The sequence below is a fragment of the Oncorhynchus gorbuscha genome, linkage group LG03 (assembly GCF_021184085.1).
Source record: "Oncorhynchus gorbuscha isolate QuinsamMale2020 ecotype Even-year linkage group LG03, OgorEven_v1.0, whole genome shotgun sequence".
NCBI classification, from domain to species: domain Eukaryota; kingdom Metazoa; phylum Chordata; class Actinopteri; order Salmoniformes; family Salmonidae; genus Oncorhynchus; species Oncorhynchus gorbuscha.
The window spans coordinates 73,512,100-73,538,362 of record NC_060175.1 but is presented as its reverse complement, the minus strand read 5'-3'; the positions used below and the strand labels follow the sequence as shown (position 1 = coordinate 73,538,362).

At 42.9% G+C, this 26,263-nt stretch overlaps 1 protein-coding gene across 3 annotated transcripts in view; it reads left to right on the top strand.

Annotated features, from left to right (window-relative positions):
* The window catches only part of LOC124031876 (kazrin-A-like), a 211,314-nt gene that overhangs the window by 97,468 nt on the left and 87,583 nt on the right, over positions 1 to 26,263 (top strand). For all 3 annotated transcript variants that reach the window (XM_046343656.1, XM_046343655.1, XM_046343657.1), the window contains exon 2: positions 14,252 to 14,359. In XM_046343656.1, coding sequence (XP_046199612.1) covers positions 14,252 to 14,359 — 108 coding nt within the window. The remainder of the gene's footprint in view (positions 1 to 14,251; positions 14,360 to 26,263) is intronic.

Sequence of the window (26,263 nt, the reverse complement as noted above, 5' to 3'; positions counted from 1 at the left end):
AGCGACTTACAGTCATTGGGCATACATTCTACATATGGGTGGTCCTGGGAATCGAACCCACTACCCTGGCGTTACAAGCGCCATGCTCTACCAACTGAGCTACAGAAGGACCATACATAGAGGCTGATCTGTCTGTCTCTTACCATGGTCAGTGATATCACTGCCTATATAAAACATATATTTAGTATATTCAGTGTGGAAATAAAACACACAACCATGGTGTTGTCAATACCATGCCCAATTCCAGAGATTTCACTTAACAATACTCAACATATATCATTGATTTACTAGCTGTACATACACATTAGTCACAGACTAATATACTCTTACGTTTATAAGGTTATTATATAAACACATTATTTTTGCCTTTTGTTGGATATTTCCCTCAAAAGCTTTGAGGACAGGAATTCTCAGGGACATTTTCGCTTTGAGTCTGGAGTTGTTAAAAGCCTCTTATGAAATACAATGGGGGATGATAAGTAGGTTAATAGTAATCATTTGTTTCAACAAAGCTCAAAAGAAGTTATTATCCATTCTGTTTTCCTCCCAGGATTATTCACATTTCCACGTAATTATTTATTCTCAAGGCAAATGTAGAATGTCTTAATTTAGCATTGGTGTATTCCCTGCTGTTCAGGCTTCGTTAGGAGGTTAATTGAATGAAAGCAACTCTAATTCACTGTCAACTAATTAATTCATTGATTAAAGAAACACAGGACCAAGACAGTGTTCAGTCGGAGCCAGAAGCAGTCTGTTATTTTGACAGTTTGAGCAAACTATTGCTGTAGTAACCTATGAAAAACCACTGGTTGTTGTGACACGTTTATTTTTTGCCCATCAAAATCGGTTGTCAATTTCTCTCAATATTAACATTTGATGTAGATTTGATGTGTATATTTTTATATAGATAACCATCATATATAGTAGTATCTCTTACTGTTTTACTTGATAAACAGAACCGATACTGTTTTCTCTTGATTTGACCCTTTATGAATGACACAACACTTGTGAATATGGTGGCTCTCGTGTATGGTGGTTATGGTGTGTTTATTAGGCAGATTATCATCCTCCAAATGGCATGAATACTGTATTTAATCTCTTAATAGTATAATCAGAACATCACATTAATCATGCCTTAATGATAGCCATCATGTCAACAACAGTGCGAGATATCTGAGCTACAGACTGTATAGACTATAGACTGAAGTGATTACGCTCCATGTCATCACAGTATTCCTTTCTTAATCTGCTACCATAATCTCTGCTGTCAACATAAACACTCAACGTCAACAGCTATACAGTGCTGCAGTGTCGCTATAAGACTTGTAGCTACTGTACTTTGAAATACTCCTCAGTATGGTACTGTTTGTTGTAGTCTACCTGGAGTGCCAGGTGGGCTGGGTTTGCACTTTTTAGACTATTCTATTTGTTCCATTGCATCAGGCAAACTCAGTCAAGCACAAGTACAGTATATATACATAAATAAAAATAGTATTTTGAATCCACGTACTAATCCAAGGCTTTGGAGATTGAATTAAGTGCAGCCTAAACGAAAACACAATATTTCCCAGATATTTCATAATTTGAGCCATCTTATTGTTACTAACTCGCCCCTATAGTTACAGATCCCCCCCCCCCCCTATTGTTACAGATCCCCCCTCTCCCCTATTGTTACAGATCCCCCCCTCTCCCCAGTACTGCTGCTCATTATGTTCACCAGTTCAGGAGGTCGATGTCACAATCCTTTTAGGTTGCACTGAACTGTGTCGTTAAGCGCATCTGGTTCCAATTCCTCACTGATTGTGTTTGTATAAATGTGCCCTTTGTGTCCCCATTGGGCTGTTGATTATTGTTCCCATGTCTGTTGGTCGTGTGAGTACCTATGCGTTGTCGCAGCCCATATCATGCTACGAGGTTTACCCTCGCTCTTTTGTTTGGGTACATCCCAGTGTTTTGTATACGTGTTTGTTTTGAGTGTATTAAAAGCCCAGATGATGTATTCCTGCGCCTGTCTCCAAATCCTTTACACCAGCGTGACACCTATATTTTCCACAGTGCCTTGGTTTTAAGTGCTACCCCTTACTTGGCAAACAGCTCAATATTGGCGGTGTGTTTATTAATGGGTCACTGCACAAATCAATTTTCCAAGAATTCATTCAAGGTTACATTACTCACTGGCAGCTCAGTTCTTTGTCAATGCATAAGGTTTTAAAAAGCTAGTAATACTTAACATACAGGGTTGACCATGTGCTCCTCCCTCGCCAGACAACTGTGAAATTACATTTGTGTGTCAACAAAAGAGTGCCTTAGATTGACTCATTCAGACTCACAGGCCTATTTTCCAATGATTCCTCCTCACAGAATGGTTGCTTATACAATATTATCTCTACCTATGTACACCATCCCTTTAAATACCTTCTCTAATACTACTCTCTGATGTGCTGTTGACAACCTTTTATTAGTATTTGAATTGACAACCAGTTGTAAGGCTGGACGGACATGGTTAGCGTGGGTGGCTAGCTGTAGCTGCTCACAAGCGGGTCCATTAGCCTATTTATGCGCAGGATATTTATAGGGCACCTTGATTGTGGTCATGCGGCAGGTGATTCTCGTTGCTGTACTGCTAGCAGTGATTAATACCCTTAATCCAGTGGGGTTTATCAGGAGTCCGGCAGCTTCGGGACCAGTGTCAATGCAATTAAAGCCATGGCAGAGGGAAGAAAAAGAGGCAATGACTATCTGCAGATTACAGACAGGGTTGGGAATGTGTCTTGGAGAAGACTCCGCTCAATTCAATTAGTTAATCACCTCCACTTCTCATTAGAAGCTGCTTTTGTTCCACTTCTCATGTCTTCATGTTTTTTTTGCCTGTGCGGGCGGATAAAATATTGCAGCTCGAAAAAGCAGAAGACAGAAGCCGAGCTGCTTGGGCTTTGGTGGTTGGCGGTTTTGAGAAACCTCATTAAATTGTGGGAGAGGAACGACAAGAGGAGGAGGGGGCATGGGAAAGTCAGTCAGCTGAGGAAGATGCAATGTCTCGTGGGAGAAGAGAGGAGAGAGGTGACGGGCACGGAGGAGAGCGAGAAGAAAGGAATTATTATTAGGGGGCTTTATAGAAGTGGTTTAATGCTTCTACTGTCCGTGGGCCTTGATACTTATAACAGGACCCATCGGCCATCACAACCTCTTAACTCCAACCCAACTTACAACAACTCTCTGACTAACTGTTTTAGTGGGTCTATCTGACTCCAGTCTTACTGCCTGACTTACCAGTCTGGAATGAGTTTTGTTAAAGTTTTGTAGCTAACGTCATGGTACTTCTGTTCATAGGCATCATACCCATAAGGGGCACACGGGCGCGTACCCCCTCAGATTTATCTTGTTAAAAAAGAAAACAACAAATTCTAGCCCCCCTCTGGCCATCCTCAGACTTTTTGTCCCCTCAGATTTTTGGGGTGCATGATGTCCCTGCTTCTGTTTGTTCATACACAGAAAAACATCACACACAGACAAACACTGACACGTGTCATTTTGTATTTCGCTTCGACAACTCAGACCCACACCACTCATAGAACATAACAACCATTGATTTTACAACTGTCACTCTCTCGCAACTATTTGGCTGGGATGTTGAGAGATGTTAAGTGACAAGTTTGTTAGGGATATTTTCTGGAAACACCCCTGACTATTCTACAAGTCACACTACTTTACTCCTTTGTCCAAGGGTGTTCCTTTTAGACGTTAGCAGTCAGACGCTAGCTCTACTACCTCTACTAGTCTACAGCTTTAGAATGGGACTACTGGTGTGGCTCTGTGTTGACTGTCTAACTCAGGTCTCTTCACTGTGTGCTATTTGGCTCCTGTAGAGGGGACACAGAGATGACAGGGGCTTGAAGTATATATATATGTGGTAACAGTCGGGCCCCGCTGGCACCTGGTAACAAAGATGGAAAGAGATAGAGAGTGGGACACAGAGCATGAGAGACAGGTAGGCAGGGAGGGAGAGAGGTAGGGAGAGAGAGAGGAGGGGATGTAGAGAAATGTTGGAGTGTAATCAGAGAGAGAAAGAGAGTGAAAGGACAGAGAGACAGCACGAGAGGGGGACATTGAAGTCAGAGCAGCTACAAGGAAGTTTATCCGTCCGTTTGCCAATGGTCAGCGTGCATCGTTGTCATGTCTTCAGGAGGGTTAGACAGAAGCCTATTTTGACTGAGGGTCCGCCTCTCAAAGTCCCTCTCCTCTCCCTTTCTTCCACTGACTCTGACCAAAAAGGGAAACCATCTTCCAGATGATGGCGAAATTCGAGTCGCTCCGCATTACCTCTGCCCCATGCACAAATTGGTATTGTTACTCCTATGGCCAGAGAAAGTGAAATATTCCTTTATTTTAAACGCAAACCTATCGATACACTTTCCTACTCATTCATTGCAGCTGCAGTGCTGGTTGTAGAGTGTGCGGAACTAGGGAGAACGTGCATTTTATGGTTTATAAAAGGGTTCAATAGAAAGTGTTGACAGTGCTGGGTAAAAACTTAAACATGAACTCACTCAGAAAAACAGCAGCCCCTTGTTGTATTCGTGGAGACTCTCTCTAGTCGTGGTTTAAAAATCCCACAGTATCAACCTTTGTGTAGATTTGTTTTACGCCTGCTACAATACTGAAGACTGGTAATGCAGCCACCGTAATCAGAAGCCTCATTTACACCAACAGCATCATTGCATTTTAGTACACCAGAAATGCATTAGTTTCCAATAGAACACTGCATTTGCCTTGCAGCATTGCGTTGCAGAGGCAGTTGCAGTGCATTCTGTGTGGTGCATAACTTTTGATTTATCGACCATATGCATCACATTGTGTGCGTGGAAGGCTTGACAGAAATGCTAGCAGAAGGTGAATATTGAACATTTTGTTGCATACAAATCCAGATGATGCTGCGTAACATTTTGCGCAATGACGTTGTAGGTGTGAACGAGGCATGAGCCATCTAATTGGCCAGTGGTAGGCCAATAGTGCACATATGACATGGTTCAAAATGTATATGTTGGATTCACGTCTCCATCTCGACCAAACATTTCAAGAATAGGACTAAATCAAATAAAAAATGTAAATACAATTTAATCTTAGTCCTATACTTAGCTTTGAATTTTGGTTGAGATGGATGCGTGATTCCAAAATGTCAATTATTAACTTGTAGACCAACTGGAATTAAAGCCAGACTAAGTGTGGAACTATCCAAGCAGAAGATACAGCCCCTCAAATGTTGATATGTGCTTACCTTGACAACCGAACACAATTCAAGATGACTAAATATCATTACATTTGAAATTAACCAGAGGTTGAAACCCTAGGTCTATTGTATTGTCTGTTTTAGTTGAATTCTGGGCTGAATTGAAACAATAGCTGTTGATTACTTTGCAAATGCCATATAGGCCTAAATAGCATCATTGATGATATGAGTGATAAAGTATGGACCCATTTCATTGTCTCTGTTAACCTACCCGTTGGAATGACTTTGATAGCAACAGTGAATCTATTTAGTTTTTAAGTGGCAATCTCTCAACAATCATTCTCATGATAGCACATTGGTAATAGTCAAGGACAAATATCATAGCAGGGCTTGGTTAAAACCCTGAATGCAAGACCAAAGGGTAGCTGCAGATAGATCAATACTCCAGTAGGAGGTGCTGATAGTGAATATAACGTTGAAAATCCGATGCTGTTTTAAAGTTATAAATTATTTTGTCTATATTGAAATTTGGTTACCGCGATGACATAATCCTGTGACCCTCAAAGCAACAGTTTATGTTGATTACTTTTTTCGAATCGAATGTATTTTCCACTAAGATTCCACGTCACAATACGTTGACAAATTGCATTGAAACATCATTGATTCAACCAAACACAATTCAATATTAATTCAATCACAGTGAATAGCCTACAGTTCTTACAAACTAATGTAACATTCAACTTTAGGGGTGAGTAAAAACATCCATGGCCACATTTTGAGGTTACTGTAACTACAGTATACATTTCCTCTTATGTAGGTCTAATCATGTAAAGCAGGCATGTTCAAGACAGCATGCACAGGTCGTTGCTGGTCTTTGGAGATTGTCACAATTGCTGAAATAATCTTGAATGTCTTTGATCACTTACACAATGTAATGTAATCTCAACTGCAATCCAGGTAATTTGGTTCTGCTATTAGATGAAGCAAAGTGATTATTCTGTTGTATAAATAAAAACAATATCTGACATTGTATTCCATTTGAACTTTGCTGTGCTTTTACATGGTTGAAAGTGCAGTGATAGACATTTGTGATCCACCGCCTTGATTTGGTCTTATGTAGCAAAATGTTGTATTTTACATTGGATAAAAGCAAAGACACAGAACTACACAATTGTGTATCATACACGGCATTTGAGGAGTAATGAGAAAGTAATTCTGCTTTGAAAGTTGAAAAACTTGTAACCAAGCTTTTGAGAAACACTTTAATTAAACTTTTTGGCCAACATTTACTGACACTGAGCGTTTGTAAATTCATCAGTTGTTCTGTGCTCTGGCACACTCAGACGAGAGTGCTCTGAAATTGGAGTGGATAGCCAGACAGAATTTACTAACGCACATTAAATGGTTATTTGATTATTGGAGTCTTTTGTTAAGACATGTAGCTAGCTGGGTACCTAGCTAAACAATGAACCATAATCCCAATTCATGGCGTTACTACCCTGCATGAATCTGCAGATAGCTAACCAATCAGGTTCAATGTCAGTTAGCAAACATTAGGCTATAACTAGTCAAGCAAATGGCTCTGAGATACGAATAATAAGATCATACACGTAATGTTAGCTAGCGAACCAGACAGCTAATTTTAGCTAGCTAGCAAACAGTACACTAACTTGAAATGAAAAATCTTTATGTCAAAATTAGAAACGTGTAATATCTGATAGTCTAGCTAGCTACATGATCTTACCCATGATCTGAAATCAAAGTAGATAGCTAGAGCGAATAACAGTGGTTGCAGTGACATTCTATTGAAATGGATACTTGCATATTGGAGTCTATTGTTAAGACATGTAGCTATATCTAGCTAGACAACAAACCATAATCCCAACTAATGATGTTACTACCCTGCATGAATCTGCAGGTAGCTAACCAACCAGGTTCAATGTTAGCTATCTAGCTAGCCAGCTAACATTAGCTAGCTAACAGTACACTTTAACTTGAAATGAAACCACTTTCTGTCAAAAAAAGAAACGTGTAATATCTGAAAATGTAGCTAGCTAGCCTATCTTACCCATATACATCATGGCTGGATGTGTCTCCTGTCACGGATGCCATGGTTGCCCTTAGTTTGAAGATGTAATCCGGAGACAGGTGTTTTCTCCATCTCCTTAGCTATCTTACTCAAATTCCACTGATTTCAAAACTTGGTCCTCCAGAAAGTGGAGACCAACCCTTACGCAGTTTTACTATGTGATACAATTTTTTTTAAAGCCGCGTTGGACAGGATTACCCACACACACCGACCAGCTCCTATAGACAGAAGTGTGCTATATGGCAGACCAATCCAAACTCATCTCTCAGCATGTCCAGACCACTCATTATCTTAGCCTATCATGCTAGCGGGAAGGTTGCTTGCTTTTTCAGTGGCTAAACCAACTAGGCTTGTAATTTAACAATTCTATTCATATTTACAGGTGGCATGCACGTTTATTATTAAGGCACATGTTCTCATGTTCGAGAAGGCATTTCTGCCAAAAAACGCATTTTGATTTTTTTTTAAACGTTTACGTTCAAACGGCTCTCCTGCGAAGTAGTGGCCCGCGACATATCCCTAGTTTCCTGAAGCGGGTCACATTTGCGTGAGAACCAAACCAAAAAACAGGCATTTTTTTCCCATTGGAATTTGCTTTTAGATGGTAAATTACACTAACTTTTGTCTGGTATTTTGAGTGGGTGAATATACTGTAAATTATATGATATTATTATATCATTTATCAACGCCTAAACCAAATATTACCTAATTATCCACGTTGAAATGACGTGGTGTGCCCAGTGGGTCATTTGGCCTGCGTAAACTGCATTAAAGCGAGATCTTGGTATCTGTTACAGTGATCTGTTGGTGTCCAAGCCCCAACAATGACAAATCCAAACCTGGAAGCCTGTAGTAAATGCAACTGATGGAACTGGTCTCTCTCTCTTTCTCCAACCCTACCATGTAGTTTATTGTGAGAGGAAAAGGAGGCACAGATCGCCTGTTTCTGGAAAATTGTTGAATTCTTTCTCTGTGACTGTTTGTTGCTTTTTAATCTTCCTCCGGCCGTGACGTGGCTCAGTGAAACTGAGGCAGCAAGGGTCCTTGTGGCTAAGAGCTGAATCTTTATCTGCAGGATTATATTCCTGCTGTAGCAAACTGGCTGCTGTAGCAAATTAAGATCCTACATCTGTGCTTTCTACCTTTGCAACATGATGTGAAAATGGATATGTCATGTCATTTCAAATGATTGTTTCTGTAGCTAGCATAGTCTCGACAGAAAAGGGAGAATAGGAATATTCTCTAACACACTGATCCAGCAATTTACATAATTGCATTACGAAGTTTATCTCACTGTAAGGACATCATTATCTATTTCATTAGAGAGAAATTACCTTTTTCTCACAGTCGTGTGCTTGACTTGTTAAATAGCCCATTATTAATAAAGAAATATATGGGTTGCCGTTGAAGTGATGCAGCCTGTTTTGTAGAGCATAGATAATTCTCTCTTGTTTAAATCAGTATCACACAATCACAGTTAGCTACAATTATTTTATGTCTCTGCAGACACATATTTGTATTTAGAATATATAGTCTGCTGGCCTGGAAGAAAATCTTCATTTTGTCACCATGTTGCAGGAGAACTAAGTTTTAGACTTGTCGTGTCTTTGAGGTTTAAAAAGGCTTCCAAAGATTATAATTTCCACTTTGAAATCAGACTTGATTTTCCCTTACAAAAAATGTATCAACCCCTACAAAAATGGTAATTAATTTTGTGTTGCTGCAGGATTCTTTCCTGCAGTAGCAAACTGGCTCAAATTAAGATCCTGCATCCGTATGGCGTTTTCTAAGAATACATTTCTAGCTTCTGGTGAAATTACATGATCATAAAAATATGTTGAGGACAAAAATGGGTAGTGAAATGTTGAAAAAGATTTGAAATAATGTTGTTCTATGCATTTGAAGATACATTATCCCTTTATCAGTTTTTCTTTGTGACATAACACCCTTTGAAGTCAGAACCATTTAGATGTGACTGTTTGAAGTCAGTTGATTGAATTTCTGGGAAACCAATATTATTTTTGATTTGGAAGCCTTTCAATCAGTTGAATAAAAGCGAAGAGACAGATGAGCTGTTTTCATTTGCTTTGCACCTTCCACACAAAAAACAGACAAACACAAACAAGAAAACTAAAAGAGTGCATTTCTCTCTTTTTCTTTTGTCTTGAATTACCATACGTGTAATGTATGCATTGTTAGTGATCTGAAAGCACGCAGATACGGGTGTGTTTGTCGTTTGCTGCCAAAAATGACTTATCCGCTTTAACTCCCTGTGGCAGATATCCACACTCGACGGAGATAGTAGGCGAGCAGCGTCTTTGCAGGTTAATATTGCAGCATCAGCTGAGAGAGAGAGAGAGAGAGAGAGAGAGAGACGAGAGATTACTTTTTGTCTTTCTTTACTCAAAAATATATATATATATATCCTATACTGCATACATTTACCATACTCACCTTTCTATCTACCACATGATACAAACCAACGTCACAATACTCCTACAACCGTATATCGTAAACATCTTCCCCAGCTATAGAGACAGCCCCCCCAACACACCATATCTCCTCAAACGTCTCTACACATTTTATAATTTTATAGATGAACTTTTTTCCCTTAGTCTCATTCAGGAACCTTGTCAATTCTCTCAACGTGCACTTAGACCCCTCTGCTTGACTGGCTCAGCTCCGGGCCCATTGAAGAGGGCCCGGAGACTCACTTTCCTCCTCATCTCTATCTCCCACCCTGACCACCTGACCTTTCTCTCTGGTCAGGGCATCACCCACAGCAACAGGCAAAATTTCCATGGTGCCTTTGTCCACACCCTTTATCCTTTTCAGCTTGACACCCTCATCCTCCCCCCTAATCTCTTACACTTCCCCACTATACTCTCCTCATCCACTAGAATAACCTGACTAGACCCAGCCTCAGCTACCCCACCATCTCTTACCTGACTAGACCCAGACTCCACTTCCCCACCATCTCTAGCCTGACTAGACCCAGCCCCCGCTACACCACCATCCATAGCCTGACTAGACCCAGCCTCAGCTACCCCACCAACTCTAGCCTGACTATACCCAGCCTCCGCTACACCACTATTCATAGCCTGACTAGACCCAGCCTCAGCTACCCCACCAGTTCTAGCCTGACTAGGCCCAGCCCCATCTACACCACCATCTCTAGCCTGTCTAGGCCCAGCCTCATCTACACCACCATCTCTAGCCTGTCTAGGCCCAGCCTCATCTACACCACCTTCCCTGACATGACTAGGCCCAGCTTCTCCTGTCTGCATCTCCTTACACCCTGCACGTTGACCTCGATTTCCCCCACTGACGCTTGTACCCTCACCTTGTCTACGGGCTTTATGTGGACACGCAAAGCTCTTATGCCCCAAATCCGTACACTCAAAACACCGTAGACTATCTGTGCTGGCAAACCCTGCATAGAGCCCCTCCCTTTGCCTCACTTTACAATGCACATTTAGTTGTTGCTCATTGTTGTTCAGAAACATTAACACTTGTCTCCGGGAACTAAAAAACGTGCTTAACGGCATCTGCCTGAAAGCCTGCTGACAGTACACGAAAACCGCTAGCAAACTTACCAAAATGACTCAGCTCTTTCCTGATTTGGTCATCCGTAATAAACGGAGGCAAATTTGCAACTACCACTCTTGTCGAAGGGGTAGAGAGAGAGGTGAAATTGACACCAAAACATCCCTTACAAATATTCCGCTAGCAATGAGCCTACCAACCAAATTAGCCCTTTTCATGAACACAACCACAGCTTTGTTCATTCTAGAAGCAGAATGTATAAATTCAGCTCCTACCTGTTCACCGACCGCGAGCAGAACCATCGCACACACCACACCTTCCAAACCCCAGGAAAGTTACTCTGTCCTCTTCCACCCTAACTTTGAAAAAACTGTGGATACCACTAAAACAAATATTGCATTAACCTTCAACCATAGAAAAATACAATTGAAAGAAAAGACCAAGAAAAGAATCAAGAAAGTTAGTTTAGGACAGAGCCCTCCACACTAAACAATCAAACTCAAAAAACTCCCAGCATGCACTGCAAGAGAGAGAGATAAGCAAGCATGCTGTCAGGTCAATGTTTCGCCAAGGGAAGGGGACGAGGGAGATTCTACGGGTTACTGTTGCCGGGGGCTGACATGTCTATCTGGCCGCCACTGTCGGACAAGACGGGCCTGCCCTGTTGGGTAAACATGGGACAGAAAGAGAGATCATCCATAACAACATGATTTATGCAAAATAGGCTGGAGCTCGGGTTTAAATCAAATGTAATACTTCTTCGCAGCCTTGTGTAGGCACTCTGAGAAGACAAGGCAACAGGGAGAGACTAACTATCTAAGCATCTTCCATATGTGCTCCCACTTTTACGCAGTTAACCTCCCCCCACTCATTCTGAGTTTCTATTCAGTAGTTTGATGTACAGCCTACATTATTTTTGCTGTAAATAAAGGTCTAGTGTTTTGGTTGGGATTTTGACTTGTCAGAGTAGACACATTTTTGCACACACCGAGCACATTATTCCATCTTGTTTGCACATTTACATGCATACACACATCCACAGACAGAAACAGTCCTATATATGCATGCCAGGAGATGCTAAATGTGTTTTTGTTAATTAATGGTCAATGACCATGAGACCGACAGTTATTTGCTTGACAATCACCGGCTGGCTACCTGCCCTTACTGTTTCTCTCTCTCTCACATGCGCACACACACACACACACACACACACACACACACACACACACACACGCACACGCACACGCACACACGTACACACACACACACACACACACACACACACACACGATGCTGCTCACATAATGGCCAATCCTTGACGCAAGTGTGCTCAGCTACGTGGCTTCAGATCAATATGAAGCAGCGAGACCTTAAGAGATTTACACTCACAAAAAAAGCAATTTGCTGGAAAAACATTGATCCAGGAGACATATCCAGGTGACCTGGAAAACAATACAAGAGGGTACACAATGACTCCATCTGCCACAAAATGGGATTCTTTCATAGACCCAGAAGGTCTGTGGATATATTGAACAATCATTTTAAAAACCACTTTGCTAAGCTAGCTCTACTTACATAGGCTAGTGCCCCTCGGCCTCTTGAACCCCACACCTTTTTATTTGTATTTCTACTTACATCTGTGACTAGGGTGACTAGGGTCTGCTTTCCATGACGGACTCTTTTCGCAACTTCAAAGGTAAAAAAAATATAAACAAGGTAGCAAAATGTGTTCAGAGGTGGGTTCTCTTCAGACAGACAACTCTCTCAATAAATCACGAGGCAGACATGCCACAATTTTATGATTCGAAACCAAAGTTTGCTGGCATTAGTGAAGGTAGTTGATGCAAACTAGCCACTTGCGAAAGGCACTGAATTAGCTCTGTGATCTCCATCTTGCTAGCTACTATTTTGTATTTTATTCAAGTGGATAAGGTAGTGACATAGGCAGTGACATAGTTTCTCTATGCCAAACTGACATTATATTGGGGAAAGACGTTGTTAAAAACATAGCATTTAAAAATGGTGGGAGGTAACCCAGATGTCTAGAGAGACTACGATCTCAAATAGGGCACCCTCTAGAACACTTTCTAGCCTCATCTAGGGCACTATCCAGTGCATGTTCACATAGGGTCTGCATCTCCAGCCAGGTGGTGCTGTTTTGCCTTAGACCACTCACTTCAATACGGCCATACTTAATTAACTTTCACCTCATCCACCTCATTCTCCCTTATGAAGAGCAGTCGCCAAGGGCAAAAACAGGCTGATAGCTCTTTAATATCCACATAGAACGGCAAGACGAGTGATCTCTCCATAGTGACAACATGATGTAGCCTCCAGACCTATCTGTTCATCTCACACATCTGTGTTCAATTATTGCAATTCATTTCAGCCAGATAACGAGGCCTTAATAGGCAGTGGTGGGTAGATAATGAAGGGATGGGGATAGAGGAAGATGAGGAGAAGGGCAGAAAGAGGACACAGATGTTACTGTGGCTATAACTATCATCCTGGGTGATGTAAAATCACAGCAATGGTGTGTGTGTCTGTGTGTGTCTGTGTTTGTGTATGCGTGCATGTGAGTGCGAACATTCACATGTTTGTGTATTCATGTTACATACTTTACATACATATTATACTGTCTGCATGACTAACAAGTCAAATGTGCAATTCTAGTCATGAAATGCTAATGTTGTTTATGTCTCACCAGTGGATATAAGTCTTTAGGAGCACTTTGGCAGTAATCCTGATTAATATTGGTGCAGCATTGTGGCTAACACTACTTAGTAGCCTATGAGTATAAATACTGTACATGCATGTTGATTTGAGAGGAGGGAGAGTTATTGGTCATTACATTTGCCTTGAGAGGAATCGTTCATGATGATGAGTGTTTAGTGTGGCTGCATTCATTACTTCCTTCCTATAACACAGGCACTGTATTTCTTGAACAAATTCTCATGTCCTCCCTCACACTTTATGTACCCATCTACACGCAAACTCTCTTCATCCATCCTTTTTGAAAATCCTTATCTGTTGAAGTCATTTAAAGCAAACCAACACAACTCTTGTGGATAAAATTGTTAATGCTTGTTAATGCCATTGATTTATCTACCACTACTGTTATCAAATCAAATCAAATGTCATTTGTCACGTTTCATGAACAACAGGAGTGGACTAACAGTGGTGTGCTTACGAGGCTTTTCCAAATATGCAGAGAGAAAAAAGTATAAATAATTGAAAAAGTATAATACGAAGAATAGTCCCCCGCCGCACGCACTCACACAAGCACGCACACACGCACCCAAACACACATATATATATACACACACATAGTCACCACTCCTATTAGACCCCAAATGTGTTCAAACCAATTGTCCTCTCCTCTCCTACAGATCCCTCTGTACACCAGAGGCAGAAGCAGCCAGCGACCGATCTCTGTTACAAGAGTGACATCAAGAGCCTAATGGACTTCAGCACCCCAGACTCCTCTCTGGACAAAGGTAAGCCACTAGCCACCCTCCGCTTACACGTGGTATTGCATTATAAACTGACAACCCTGGCATAGATACTGACTGCCAAAGCATTGGTTCATTCTATAAAGTAATATATGGGAATATGATAGTGTGCAACTCATCATATTTCCACATCCCCCCCACATGATTTTAGACATGTTTACAAATGAATTAAAAATGTAAAAATGAATAATAAGTACTCAACCCCTTTGTTATGACAAGCCTAAATAAGTTCAACTATAAACATTTTCTCAACAAGTCACGTAATAAGTTGCATGGACTCACTCTGTGTGAAATAATAGTGTTCAACATGATTTCTGAATTAGTACCTCATCTCTGTACCTGACACATACAATTAATTATCTGTAAGGTCCTTCAGTCGAGCAGGGAATTTCAAACACAGAGGATTTCCAATGCCTTGCAAAGAAGGGCACCTATGGCTAGTTGGGTAATAAAAAAAAGCAGAAATTGACATGCCGATAGGGGTGCCGCAGGTAGTGGCAGCTGGGTGGCGGTGTGGGCTAACGTTAATGTGCCGCTAATATTATAATTTTTAATATTGTAAAAAAAAGTATGCATTATAATAACCTATGGGACTTGTTATACATCTAAGACGGCGTAGCAGTGAAGACGTGTTTGTTTTGTCCGCTCGCATATATATTTCAATTTATTTTCGATTTTTAATTCGATTATACCTTCCGGTAACCTGCCTCACCCAATATGATACGGAATCGCTATTATTTTAAATTTTAGAACACATTCAAGAACCTCCAGAAGCGAACCAGCTAATTAGCTACAAGCTATTTAGTCATTGTTAGCCACTGGTTTTACCGGCTTTTACCTTCTGCACAGATACAAGCCCTGTTTTTAGCCTGGATAATACTCGCTAGTCTACCAGTATCGGACTGTCTCTCCACAATAACGCCGGATTCCTGCCGTAATCCCTGGACCACTACTTCTGATCTTCACAGCTAGCTAGCTAGCTCACAGCTAGCTCACAGCTAACTTGCACTCACCGTGGCACCCAATACCAAAGCTATCCCTGAGGCCCACCTCCCGGCCTATTCGGCTGTTCACCCGAACCACACTCATAAACGGCTAGAGCCCAAAACTCCACCAGATCCTTGTTGTTAACTCTGGCCCTTATGTGGTGACCTCACCCATTACAACCAGGATGTCCAGAGACACAACCTCCCTTATCATCACCCAGTGCCGCTGTACCCGCACCCCACCATACCCCTGTCTGCGCATTATGCCCTGAATATATTCTACCACGCCCAGAAATCTGCTTCTTTTATTCTTTGTCCCCAATGCTCTAGGCGACCAGTTTTGATAGCCTTTAGCCGCAACCTCATCCTACTCCTCCTCTGTTCTACGGGTGATGTGGAGGTAAACCCAGGCCCTGCATGTCCCCAGGCACCCTCATTTGTTGACTTCTGTGATCGAAAAGCCTTGGTTTCATGCATGTCAACATCAGAAGCCTCCTCCCTAAGTTTGTTTTACTCACTGCTTTAGCACACTCTGCCAACCCTGATGTCCTTGCTGTGTCTGAATCCTGGCTTAGGAAGGCCACCAAAAATTCTGAGCTTTCCATACCCAACTATAACATTTTCCGTCAAGATAGAATTGCCAAAGGGGGAGGAGTTGCAGTCTACTGCAGAGATAGTCTGCAAAGTAATGTCATACTTTCCAGGTCCATACCCAAACAGTTCTAACTTCAAATCTTTAAAATTAATCTCTCCAGATATAAGTCTCTCACTGTTGCCGCCTGCTTACCGACCCCCCCTCAGCTCCCAGCTGTGCCCTGGACACCATTTGTGAATTGATCGCCCCCCATCTAGCCTCAGAGATTGTTCTGTTAGGTGACCTAAACTGGGATATGCTTAACACCCCGGCAGTCCTACAATCTAAGCTAGATGCCCTCAATCTCACACAAATCATCAAGGAACCCACCAGGTACAACCCTAAATCTGTTAACAAGGGCACCCTCATAGACGTTATCCTGACAAACTGGCCCTCCAAATACACCCCCGCTGTCTTCAATCAGTATCTCAGCGATCACTGCCTCATTGCCTGTATCCACTATGGGTCCGCAGTCAAACGACCACCCCTAATCACTGTCAAACACTCCCTAAATCACTTCTGCGAGCAGGCCTTTCTAATCGACCTGCCCCGGGTATCCTGGAAGGATATTGACCTCATCCCGTCAGTTGAGGATCCCTGGTCATTCTTTAAAAGTAACTTCCTCACCATCTTAGATAAGCATGCTCCTTTCAAAAATGCAGAACCAAGAACAGATATAGCCTCTGGTTCACTCCAGACCTGACTGCCCTCGACCAGCACAAAAACATTCTGTGGCGGACTGCAATAGCATCGAATAGTCCCTGCGATATGCAACTGTTGAGGGAAGTCAGGAACCGATACATGCAGTCAGTCAGGAAAGCAAAGGCCAGCTTTTTCCAGCAGAAATTTGCATCCTGTAGCTCTAACTCCAAAAAGTTCTGGGACACTGTAAAGTCCATGGAGAACAAGAGCACCTCCTCCCAGCTGCCCACTGCACTGAGGTTAGGTAACACGGTCACCACTGATAAATCCATGATAATTGAAAACTTCAACAAGCATTTCTCAACGGCTGGCCATGCCTTCCTCCTGGCTACTCCAACCTCGGCCAACAGCTCCACCCCCCCGCAGCTACTCGCCCAAGCCTCCCCAGCTTCTTCTTTACCCAAATCCAGATAGCAGATGTTCTGAAAAAGCTGCAAAACCTGGACCCATACAAATTAGCTAGGCTTGACAATCTGGAGCCTCTATTTCTGAAACTATCCGCCGCTATTGTCGCAACCCCTATTACCAGCCTGTTCAACCTCTCTTTCATATCATCTGAGATCCCCAAGGACTGGAAAGCTGCCGCGGTCATCCCCCTCTTCAAAGGGGGAGACACCCTGGACCCAACTGCTACAGACCTATATCCATCCTGCCCTGCCTATCTAAGGTCTTCGAAAGCCAAGTCAACAAACAGATCACTGACCATCTTGAATCCCACTGTACCTTCTCCGCTGTGCAATCTGGTTTCCGAGCCGGTCACGGGTGCACCTCAGCCACGCTCAAGGTACTAAACAATATAATAACTGCCATCGATAAAAGACAGTACTGTGCAGCCGTCTTCATCGACCTGGCCAAGGCTTTCGACTCTGTCAATCACCATATTCTTATCGGCAGACTCAGTAGCCTCGGTTTTTCTAATGACTGCCTTGTCTGGTTCACCAACTACTTTGCAGACAGAGTTCAGTGTGTCAAATTGGAGGGCATGGTGGCCGGTCCTCTGGCAGTCTCTATGGGGGTGCCATAGGGTTCAATTCTTGGGCTGACTCTTTTCTCTGTATATATCAATGATGTTGCTCTTGCTGCGGACGATTCCCTGATCCACCTCTACGCAGACGACTTCATTCAGTATACTTCTGGCCCTTCCTTGGACACTGTGCTATCTAACCTCCAAACGAGCTTCAATGCCATACAACACTCCTTCCGTGGCCTCCAACTGCTCTTAAACGCTAGTAAAATCAAATGCATGCTTTTCAACCGTTCGCTGCCTGCACCCGCACGCCCGACTAGCATCACCACCCTGGATGGTTCCTAAAATATGTGGACATCTATAAGTACCTAGGTGTCTGGCTAGATTGTAAACTCTCCTTCAAGACTCATATTAAACATCTCCAATCTAAAATAAAATCTAGAATTGGCTTTCTATTTCGCAACAAAGCCTCCTTCACTCACGCCGCCAAACTTACCCTAGTAAAACTGACTATCCTACCGATCCTCGACTTCGGCGATGTCATCTACAAAATAGCTTCCAATACTCTACTCAGCAAACTGGATGCAGTTTATTACAGTGCCATCCGCTTTGTTACTAAAGCACACTATACCACCCACCACTGCGACCTGTATGCTCTAGTCGGCTGGCCCTCGCTACATATTCATCGCCAGACCCACTGCCTCCAGGTCATCTACAAGTCCATGCTAGGTAAAGCTCCGCCTTTTCTCAGTTCACTGGTCACGATGGCAACACCCACCCATAGCACGCGCTTCAGCAGGTGTATCTCACTGATCATCCCTAAAGCCAACACCTCATTTGGCCGCCTTTCCTTCCAGTTCTCTGCTGCCTGTGACTGGAACGAATTGCAAAAATCATTGAAGTTGGAGACTTTTATCTCCCTTACCAACTTTAAACATCTGCTATCTGAGCAGTTAACTGATCGCTGCAGCTATACATAGTCCATCGGTAAACAGCCCACCCAATTTACCTACCTCATCCCCATACTGTTTTTATTTATTTACTTTTCTGCTCTTTTGCACACCAGTATCGCTACCTGCACATGACCATCTGATCATTTATCACTCCAGTGTTAATCTGCTAAATTGTAATTATTCGCCTATCTCCTCATGCCTTCTGCACACAATGTATATAGACTCTTTTTTTTCTTTTTTTCTACTTTATTATTGACTTGTTTATTGTTTACTCCATGTGTAACTCTGTGTTGTTGTCTGTTCACACTGCTATGCTTTATCTTGGTCAGGTCGCAGTTGTAAATGAGATCTTGTTCTCAACTAGCCTACCTGGTTAAATAAAGGTGAAAAAAATGGGGGAAAAAATCCCCTTTAAGCATGGTAAAGATATGAAATAGACTTTGAATGGTGTATCAATAGACCTAGTCACTACAAAGGCACACGCGTCCTTCCTAACTAGAGGAAGGAAACCGCCCAGAGATTTCACCATGAGGCCAATGGTGACTTTAAAACAGTTCCACAAGTGGTAGGAAAAAAAACAGAAGAGAATGGAGAAATAACATTGTACCACAATACTAACCTAATTGACAGATTGAAAAGAAGTAAGCTTGTACAGAATAGGCACTAAAGTAATACTGCAAAGAATGTGGCAAAGCAATGAACCTTTTGTCATAAATACAAAGTGTTATGTTTGGGACAAATCCAATGCAACACATTACACAGAGTACCTCTTTCCATATTTTCATGCTTAGTGGTGGCTGCATCATGTTATGGGTATACTTGTAATCGTTATGTTAAATTTAAATAACATTAATTACAATATGAATAAAATAGATGTCCTTCCAAAAAAAAGATAATTAAGGATGTTAAAAAGCAGCTTTTCTCTGTACCCCTGCTTGGACTGTTAGGAAACAACAGAGTGGTTTGGGCGTGTACTGAAAAAAATGATTTGACAGCTCAGCCAATGTGACACGCATACACTTGGATATTCAAATTACCTCCCTTGTGGGGGCACTGGGGCAATACTGCCCGAGCCCAGCTTCACCAAGCCAAATAGTATGGATGGATTTGGAAACTCACGATGGAACTACTTTGGAACTTTACTATAACAGCAATAACTGCAGACTGATTATTTCACAAGTGTGAGTAATTTATGTCCTTTGCTTTGTAACTATATTGTAACTATATTCCTAATATTTATATTGTTATCTACCTAACTAGTCGTGAAGCTAGCTAGCTAGCTACTGCTGCTACCCATGTCAGTCAACAACAGCTTACTAGATGTCCTCTTGACATAAAACTTTTAGCTACAAACCACAGGATTTAAAATAGAAGGGAATGGCAAGATTGTTGTAGTGTGAAGGATCGGCTTTGACTTGAGTCATTGTCAGCTAGCCAGCTAGCTAAGTTAACCGCTATAGCTAACGTTAATTGCTTCTTAACAGCCAGCATGCCAACTCTTACAAACCACATAATTTGAAATGGAAGTAGCTGGCAAGCAGTGGCTGTAGGTGCAAATTTAAAAGTACAATAATCAGTGCAGCTTCTTAAGTCCATGGGCATTGCATTCCAGTGTATTGTAGCTCTAACAGAGAAGGCCGATTGGCCGATTGTTACTGTGTCGAAAAGGGACAACACAATCCCCTCTAGTTACTGCCCTTGTTATCCTGGAGGGGCTTTCCTTGAGTATGATATGCCGGCATAGGAGTGGAAGGGCAAGACCATGCATGATCTTAAAGATAAGACTGGCGTCTACATACTGCTTAAAGCTATCCAGACTAAATAAATGATGTTTGTAAATGATGTGACAATGGTGGTAACTGTGTGGTTTGTTATCAAACATCTTAAGTGTTTGTTTGTAGAGGTATTCAATTGGTTTCAGAATAGTAGCTCCTGCTTGTGACCAGCATGTGAGGCAATATCTCTATAGTTATAGTTTGGTGGCCTCCAGAGGAAGGAGAGGTCTTGTAAACCTGTATTATTGCCAGTGCAAGGTTGCATCTACTGTACTGTGAGGGGGATCTAGAATGAGTGTACCATACCAAATGGCATGTTTTATGAGGTAATGAGTAAAACTGACCTTGGGTCAATGCTTTGGGGCACCTATATATTGTACTGCAAAAGTAGTGTGATGTACAGGCCTACGTCCTTGTAGAGCATAGGCCATATCAAGCTGGCTACTAGTGCACACACTCATAAGAATGTAAACATAAAAACATATGAAAGAACACACACTGGAACACACATCCCTCTGCAGGGGCAGCAGCAGCTTTACCCAGCTGCTGTATTCATTTTGGGTCCGGGGTGCTGTAAATGTGCAAGCTCAGGGAAACACACATACAAACACACACACACAGCGGCAAAGGCATCGTATATCACTGTGAGTTTCGTCGGAATGGGAACAGGGTGCCGTGGTATCAGCAAATCCATCATGGACATGCACCGACACTCTCTCTCTCTCTCCCTCTCCCTCTCTCCTCTTCCTCTCTCTCTCTCGCTCCTTCTCTTCCTATCTCTCCCCCTCCACTGTCTCTTGCTCCTTCTTTCTCTCTCCCCGTCTCACCTTTGCTTTCTCCTTAGAGAGAGGAGGAGGGCCTTAAACTGGCAGTGTTGTAGCACTAGGAGACAGGTGCTGCATCTGCACATTAAAGTGTGTGAGTTCTATGGAAGGCCACTGACCCTTGTATGCTATCTGCATGCTGTAATGGTAAGGTAGAAAGTAAGAAGTAGTGGAGGAACTCTGAGCAAAAGGAAGGGGAGAGGTAGAGAGAAAGTGGGGAAAGAGAAAGAGGGGAGGGGAAGGATAACTCAGAACATGGTACCTGCCAAAGTACCATACATATACTGTACATACAGAGAGAGAGAGAGAGAGCGAGAGAGAGAGAGACATTGCTGAGTACTAGCATTTTTCACATGGTGACATGTGCCACATAGTCTACCCCTCCCCAGTCCTCGCATATAGCCAGTCAGTGGGGGAATGGCATTTTAATTGCCTTGCGGCAGTAATATCTACCTCCAGTGTGATTTAAACTCATCATTAATATCTAGTGAAAAGTGTCCAGTCACAATGCATCGGCCTGTGTGTTCTCAGCCGATCGTAAATAGACACCAGGCGTTACATGGCACTAGATGGTATTAGAACCCAATGAGACTGGAAGACTATAGTCAAAGGTTAAAGGTTAACCCTGGTGTAAGAGGTCGTCCTCCCTGTCTGGTCAAGACCAGGTTGAGGTATTACTCTCCATTGGAAGCCGTGAACTCTGACCTTGAGCACTATGTGGTGTGTGTTTGTGTGCCTGCATCCCAGCATCTGTTTATCTGTCCGTTTGTCTCTCCGTCCATTCGCCTGTCCATCCATCCGTTTGTCAGTTCTAAGTTCTCTGTCAGTTTGTCTGTGTGCAACATGGCCATCCGGTCCAGTCAGTGGCACTGACCTTACTTTACCTCTCCCTCTCCCCCTCCATCTTTTGTGCAACGCTTTGCCCCCCACACGCTACAGACAGACAGGCCAATTCTACTCTTAATACCTCTCTTCTTTCTTTCTTCCCTGCACTTCAAGTGGCTGTTAAAATGGCCCTTGGCAGCTAATCTTGGGTGACGTGTGGTGACGGCAGTGGGGGTGGCAGGGGTGGCAGGGGCTGGATTTGCGGCTGGCAGTCTGGCAGCTTGGCTGAGTGGCAGCTGCGATGAGGCGCACGGCTGGATTAGGGCTCCCCTGTGCTGATTACAGAGCAAGAGAAAGAAAGCGATGGAGAGCGAGCTGGATATAGATTGAATGGAAGACAGAAAGAAGGATATATAGAGTGAGAGAGAAAGAGAAGAATAGAGCATATGAGAGAGAGAAAAGGATGAGAGCGTGAGGGAGGGAGGGAGAACGGCATGGGCTAAGGAGAAGATGAGAAGGAGGAAGGAGAGGGAGGGCGAAGTACAGGAATATAGGAGATGATATGGAGACGGAGAGAAGAAGAGTGTGCGAGAGACCAGAGAGAAAGAAATCCAGGGATAACTGATATGGCTCAACAATTATATTTTTGTTTTACTCGCATCTGCTCACAAGACACAGACACAAAGATATTATTTTTCACCTTCAGATGTAAACCCTACCCCACCATCACCAGTTATTTGTCTGGAAATCACTAACTGTGAGGTTACAACAGGTCTGGGACCTGTGCAGTCCTCTTCACCCCATGCAGTTAGCCCTTGCTGACCCTAATAGTAATGAAGTATACTTTGACGTGTTTGTGATAGATGGGTTAGGTGGCAACGCCACGAAAACGATGCATGCGCTTCAATGAGGTCTGTTGTGATTCTTAACGGCAAGATGGCTAGCAACAATGACAAGAAGCTGCCATGTGGGGATCGTAGATGGCTCATTACAGCTAGTTTTACGTTGTCCTTGATACCATGTCTTGTTTTGAGGTGTTTATGCTAATATGTCATACATTTGCTAGCTAGCTAACCAACAACTGTAACAATTTATTTGAGAAACATTGTGTAAATCTATTTATGTTTTCAGTAAATATTGGAGACGATATATAGTTTACATGTTGTCAACAATCTAAGCCAACCCATCTGCACATTTCGGTTTTGTAAACAACCGACCAGTCTATTGCCTGTCCATTTAAAATTACACAGGTCAGCAGGCAATGGAGCCAAATGCATGCCCCTTTCTTATGAGGGAGTGATAATTAACATAGAGGTGATGACCAGGTGGCGAATCGCATCTCTGCATGTCTGGCAGACATATCAGTGTGGATGACGGATCACCACCTCAAGCTGAACTTCGGCAAGACGGAGCTGCTCTTCCTCCCGGGGAAGGACTGCCCGTTCCATGATCTCGCCATCACGGTTGACAACTCCATTGTGTCCTCCTCCCAGAGCGCTAAGAACCTTGGCGTGATCCTGGACAACAAACTGTCGTTCTCAACTAACATCAAGGCGGTGGCCCGTTCCTGTAGGTTCATGCTCTACAACATCCGCAGAGTACGACCCTGCCTCACACAGGAAGCGGCGCAGGTCCTAATCCAGGCACTTGTCATCTCCCGTCTGGATTACTGCAACTCGCTGTTGGCTGGGCTCCCTGCCTGTGCCATTAAACCCCTACAACTCATCCAGAACGCCGCAGCCCGTCTAGTGTTCAACCTTCCCAAGTTCTCTCACGTCACCCCGCTCCTCCGCTCTCTCCACTGGCTTCCAGTTGAAGCTCGCATCCGCTACAAGACCATGGTGCTTGCCTACGGAGCTGTGAGGGGAACGGCACCTCAGTACCTCCAGGCTCTGATCAGGCCCTACACCCAAATAAGGGCACTGCGTTAATCCACCTCTGGCCTGCTCGCCTCCCTACCACTGAGGAAGTACAGTTCCTGCTCAGCTCAGTCAAAACTGTTCGCTGCTCTGGCTCCCCAATGGTGGAACAAACTCCCTCACGACGCCAGGACAGCGGAGTCAATCACCACCTTCCGGAGACACCTGAAACCCCACCTCTTTAAGGAATACCTAGGATAGGATAAAGTAATCCTTCTCACCCCCCCTTAAAATATTTAGATGCACTATTGTAAAGTGGTTGTTCCACTGGATGTCATAAGGTGAATGCACCAATTTGTAAGTCGCTCTGGATAAGAGCGTCTGCTAAATGACTTAAATGTAAATGTAAATGAGTGTGTAGAACTGACACATGCTAGAAAAAAAATGCCATCTTGGAGGATTGTTTTGGCATGCTCGGTAGATTGTTGCTAACCTGGAACATGATTCAATGGTGCTTCCACATTAGAAGATGCAAATTTCAGGTGGAATCAAGATCAGTGTTTTATTTTCTATTTCTATTTGTAACTTTTCCGTTTAGTAGAATAGTTTTCACATAGCCATACTGCCTGATGGACTTTGGACCATAATTCCACTGTGTGGGGTTGCCAGTTTTGCAAGAGACACGTACTTTGCAAGAGGATGGAATTACCCACAGAGCAAATAACCAAGGAAAACAGGCCTGTGTTTATCTCAAAGAAGTTTGTTTGGCCAGGTTGGAGAAACGTATAGTGGGTAAAGAGGGATTTGATGTATGTTTGCCACTGACAGGTGCATTGTACGTGTTGACAAGCCCTTCCTCGGGGACGGTAGTGTCATTTAGCCGGTGCAGGTGACAGGTAGACAAGCTTTAAAGAGATGGCCACCGTGTTGTTTTCCAGCCACAGGTTTGAGAGCTGCCGTGATCAGAACACACACAGCAGTGCACATGCAAATCAAATTATATTGATCGCATACACATATTTGGCAGATGTTATTGTGGGTGAAGTGAAATGCTTATGTTCCTGGCACCAATGGTGCAGTAATACCTAAAAATACACACAAATCCCCAAAATAAAAATAAATAATTTAGAAATATAGAAATATTAGAATGAGCAATGTCAGAGTCCGGAACACATACAGTACCAGACAAATGTTTGGACACACCTACTCATTCAAGGGTTTTTCTTTCTTTTTTACTATTTTCTACATTGTAGAATAATAGTGAAGACATCAAAACTATGAAATAACACATATGGAATCATGTAGTAACCAAAAAAGTGTTCAATCAATTAAATCAAAATATATTTTATATTTGAGATTCTTCAAAGTAGCCTCCCATTTCCTTGATGACAGCTTTGCAGACTCTTGGTATTCTCTCAACCAGCTTCTTAAGGTAGTCACCTAGAATGCATTTGAATTAACAGGTGTGCCTTGCTAAAAGTTTATCTGTGGATTTTTTTTCTCCCTGTTAATGCGTTTGAGCCAATCAGTTGTGTTGTGACAAGGTAGGGGTAGTATACAGAAGAAACCTCATCCATATTATGGCAAGAACAGCTCAAATAAGCAAAGTGAAATGACAGTCCATCTTTACTTTATGACATGAAGGTCAGTCAATATGGAACATTTCAAGAACCTTTAAGGTTTCTTCGAGAACAGTTGCAAAAACCATCAAGCTCTATGATGAACATCATCTTTGCCTCGATCCTATCTAGTCTCCCTGCAGCTGAAAAACATCCCCACAGCGTAATGCTGCCACCACTATGCTTCACCGTAGGGATTGTGCCAGGTTTCCTCCAGACGTGAAACTTGGCTTTGAGGCCAAATGGTTCAATCTTGGTTTCATCAGACCAGAGAATCTTGTTTCTCGTGGTCGGAGAGTCTTTAGGTGTCTTTTAGCAAACTCCAAGTGGGCTGTCATGTGCCTTTTACTGAGTGGCTTCCATCTTGCCACTCAACCATAAAGGCCTGATTGGTGGAGCGCTGCAGAGATGGTTGTCCTTCTGGAAGGATCTCCCATCTCCACAGATGAGCTCTGTCAGAGTGACCATCGGGTTCTTGGTCACCAACCTGACAAAGGCCCTTCTCCCTTGATTCCTAAGTTTGGCCGGGCGGCCAGATCAAGGCAGTCTTCGTGGTTCTAAACTTCTTCCATTGAATAATGATAGTGGCCACTGTGTGTTTGGGGACCTTCAACACTGCAGAAATGTATTGGTATCCTTCCCCAGATCTGTGCCTCGACACAATCCTGTCTCGGAGCTTCACGGACAATTCCTTTGACCTCGTAGCTTGGTTTTTGCTCTGACATACAGTGTCAACTATATGTGG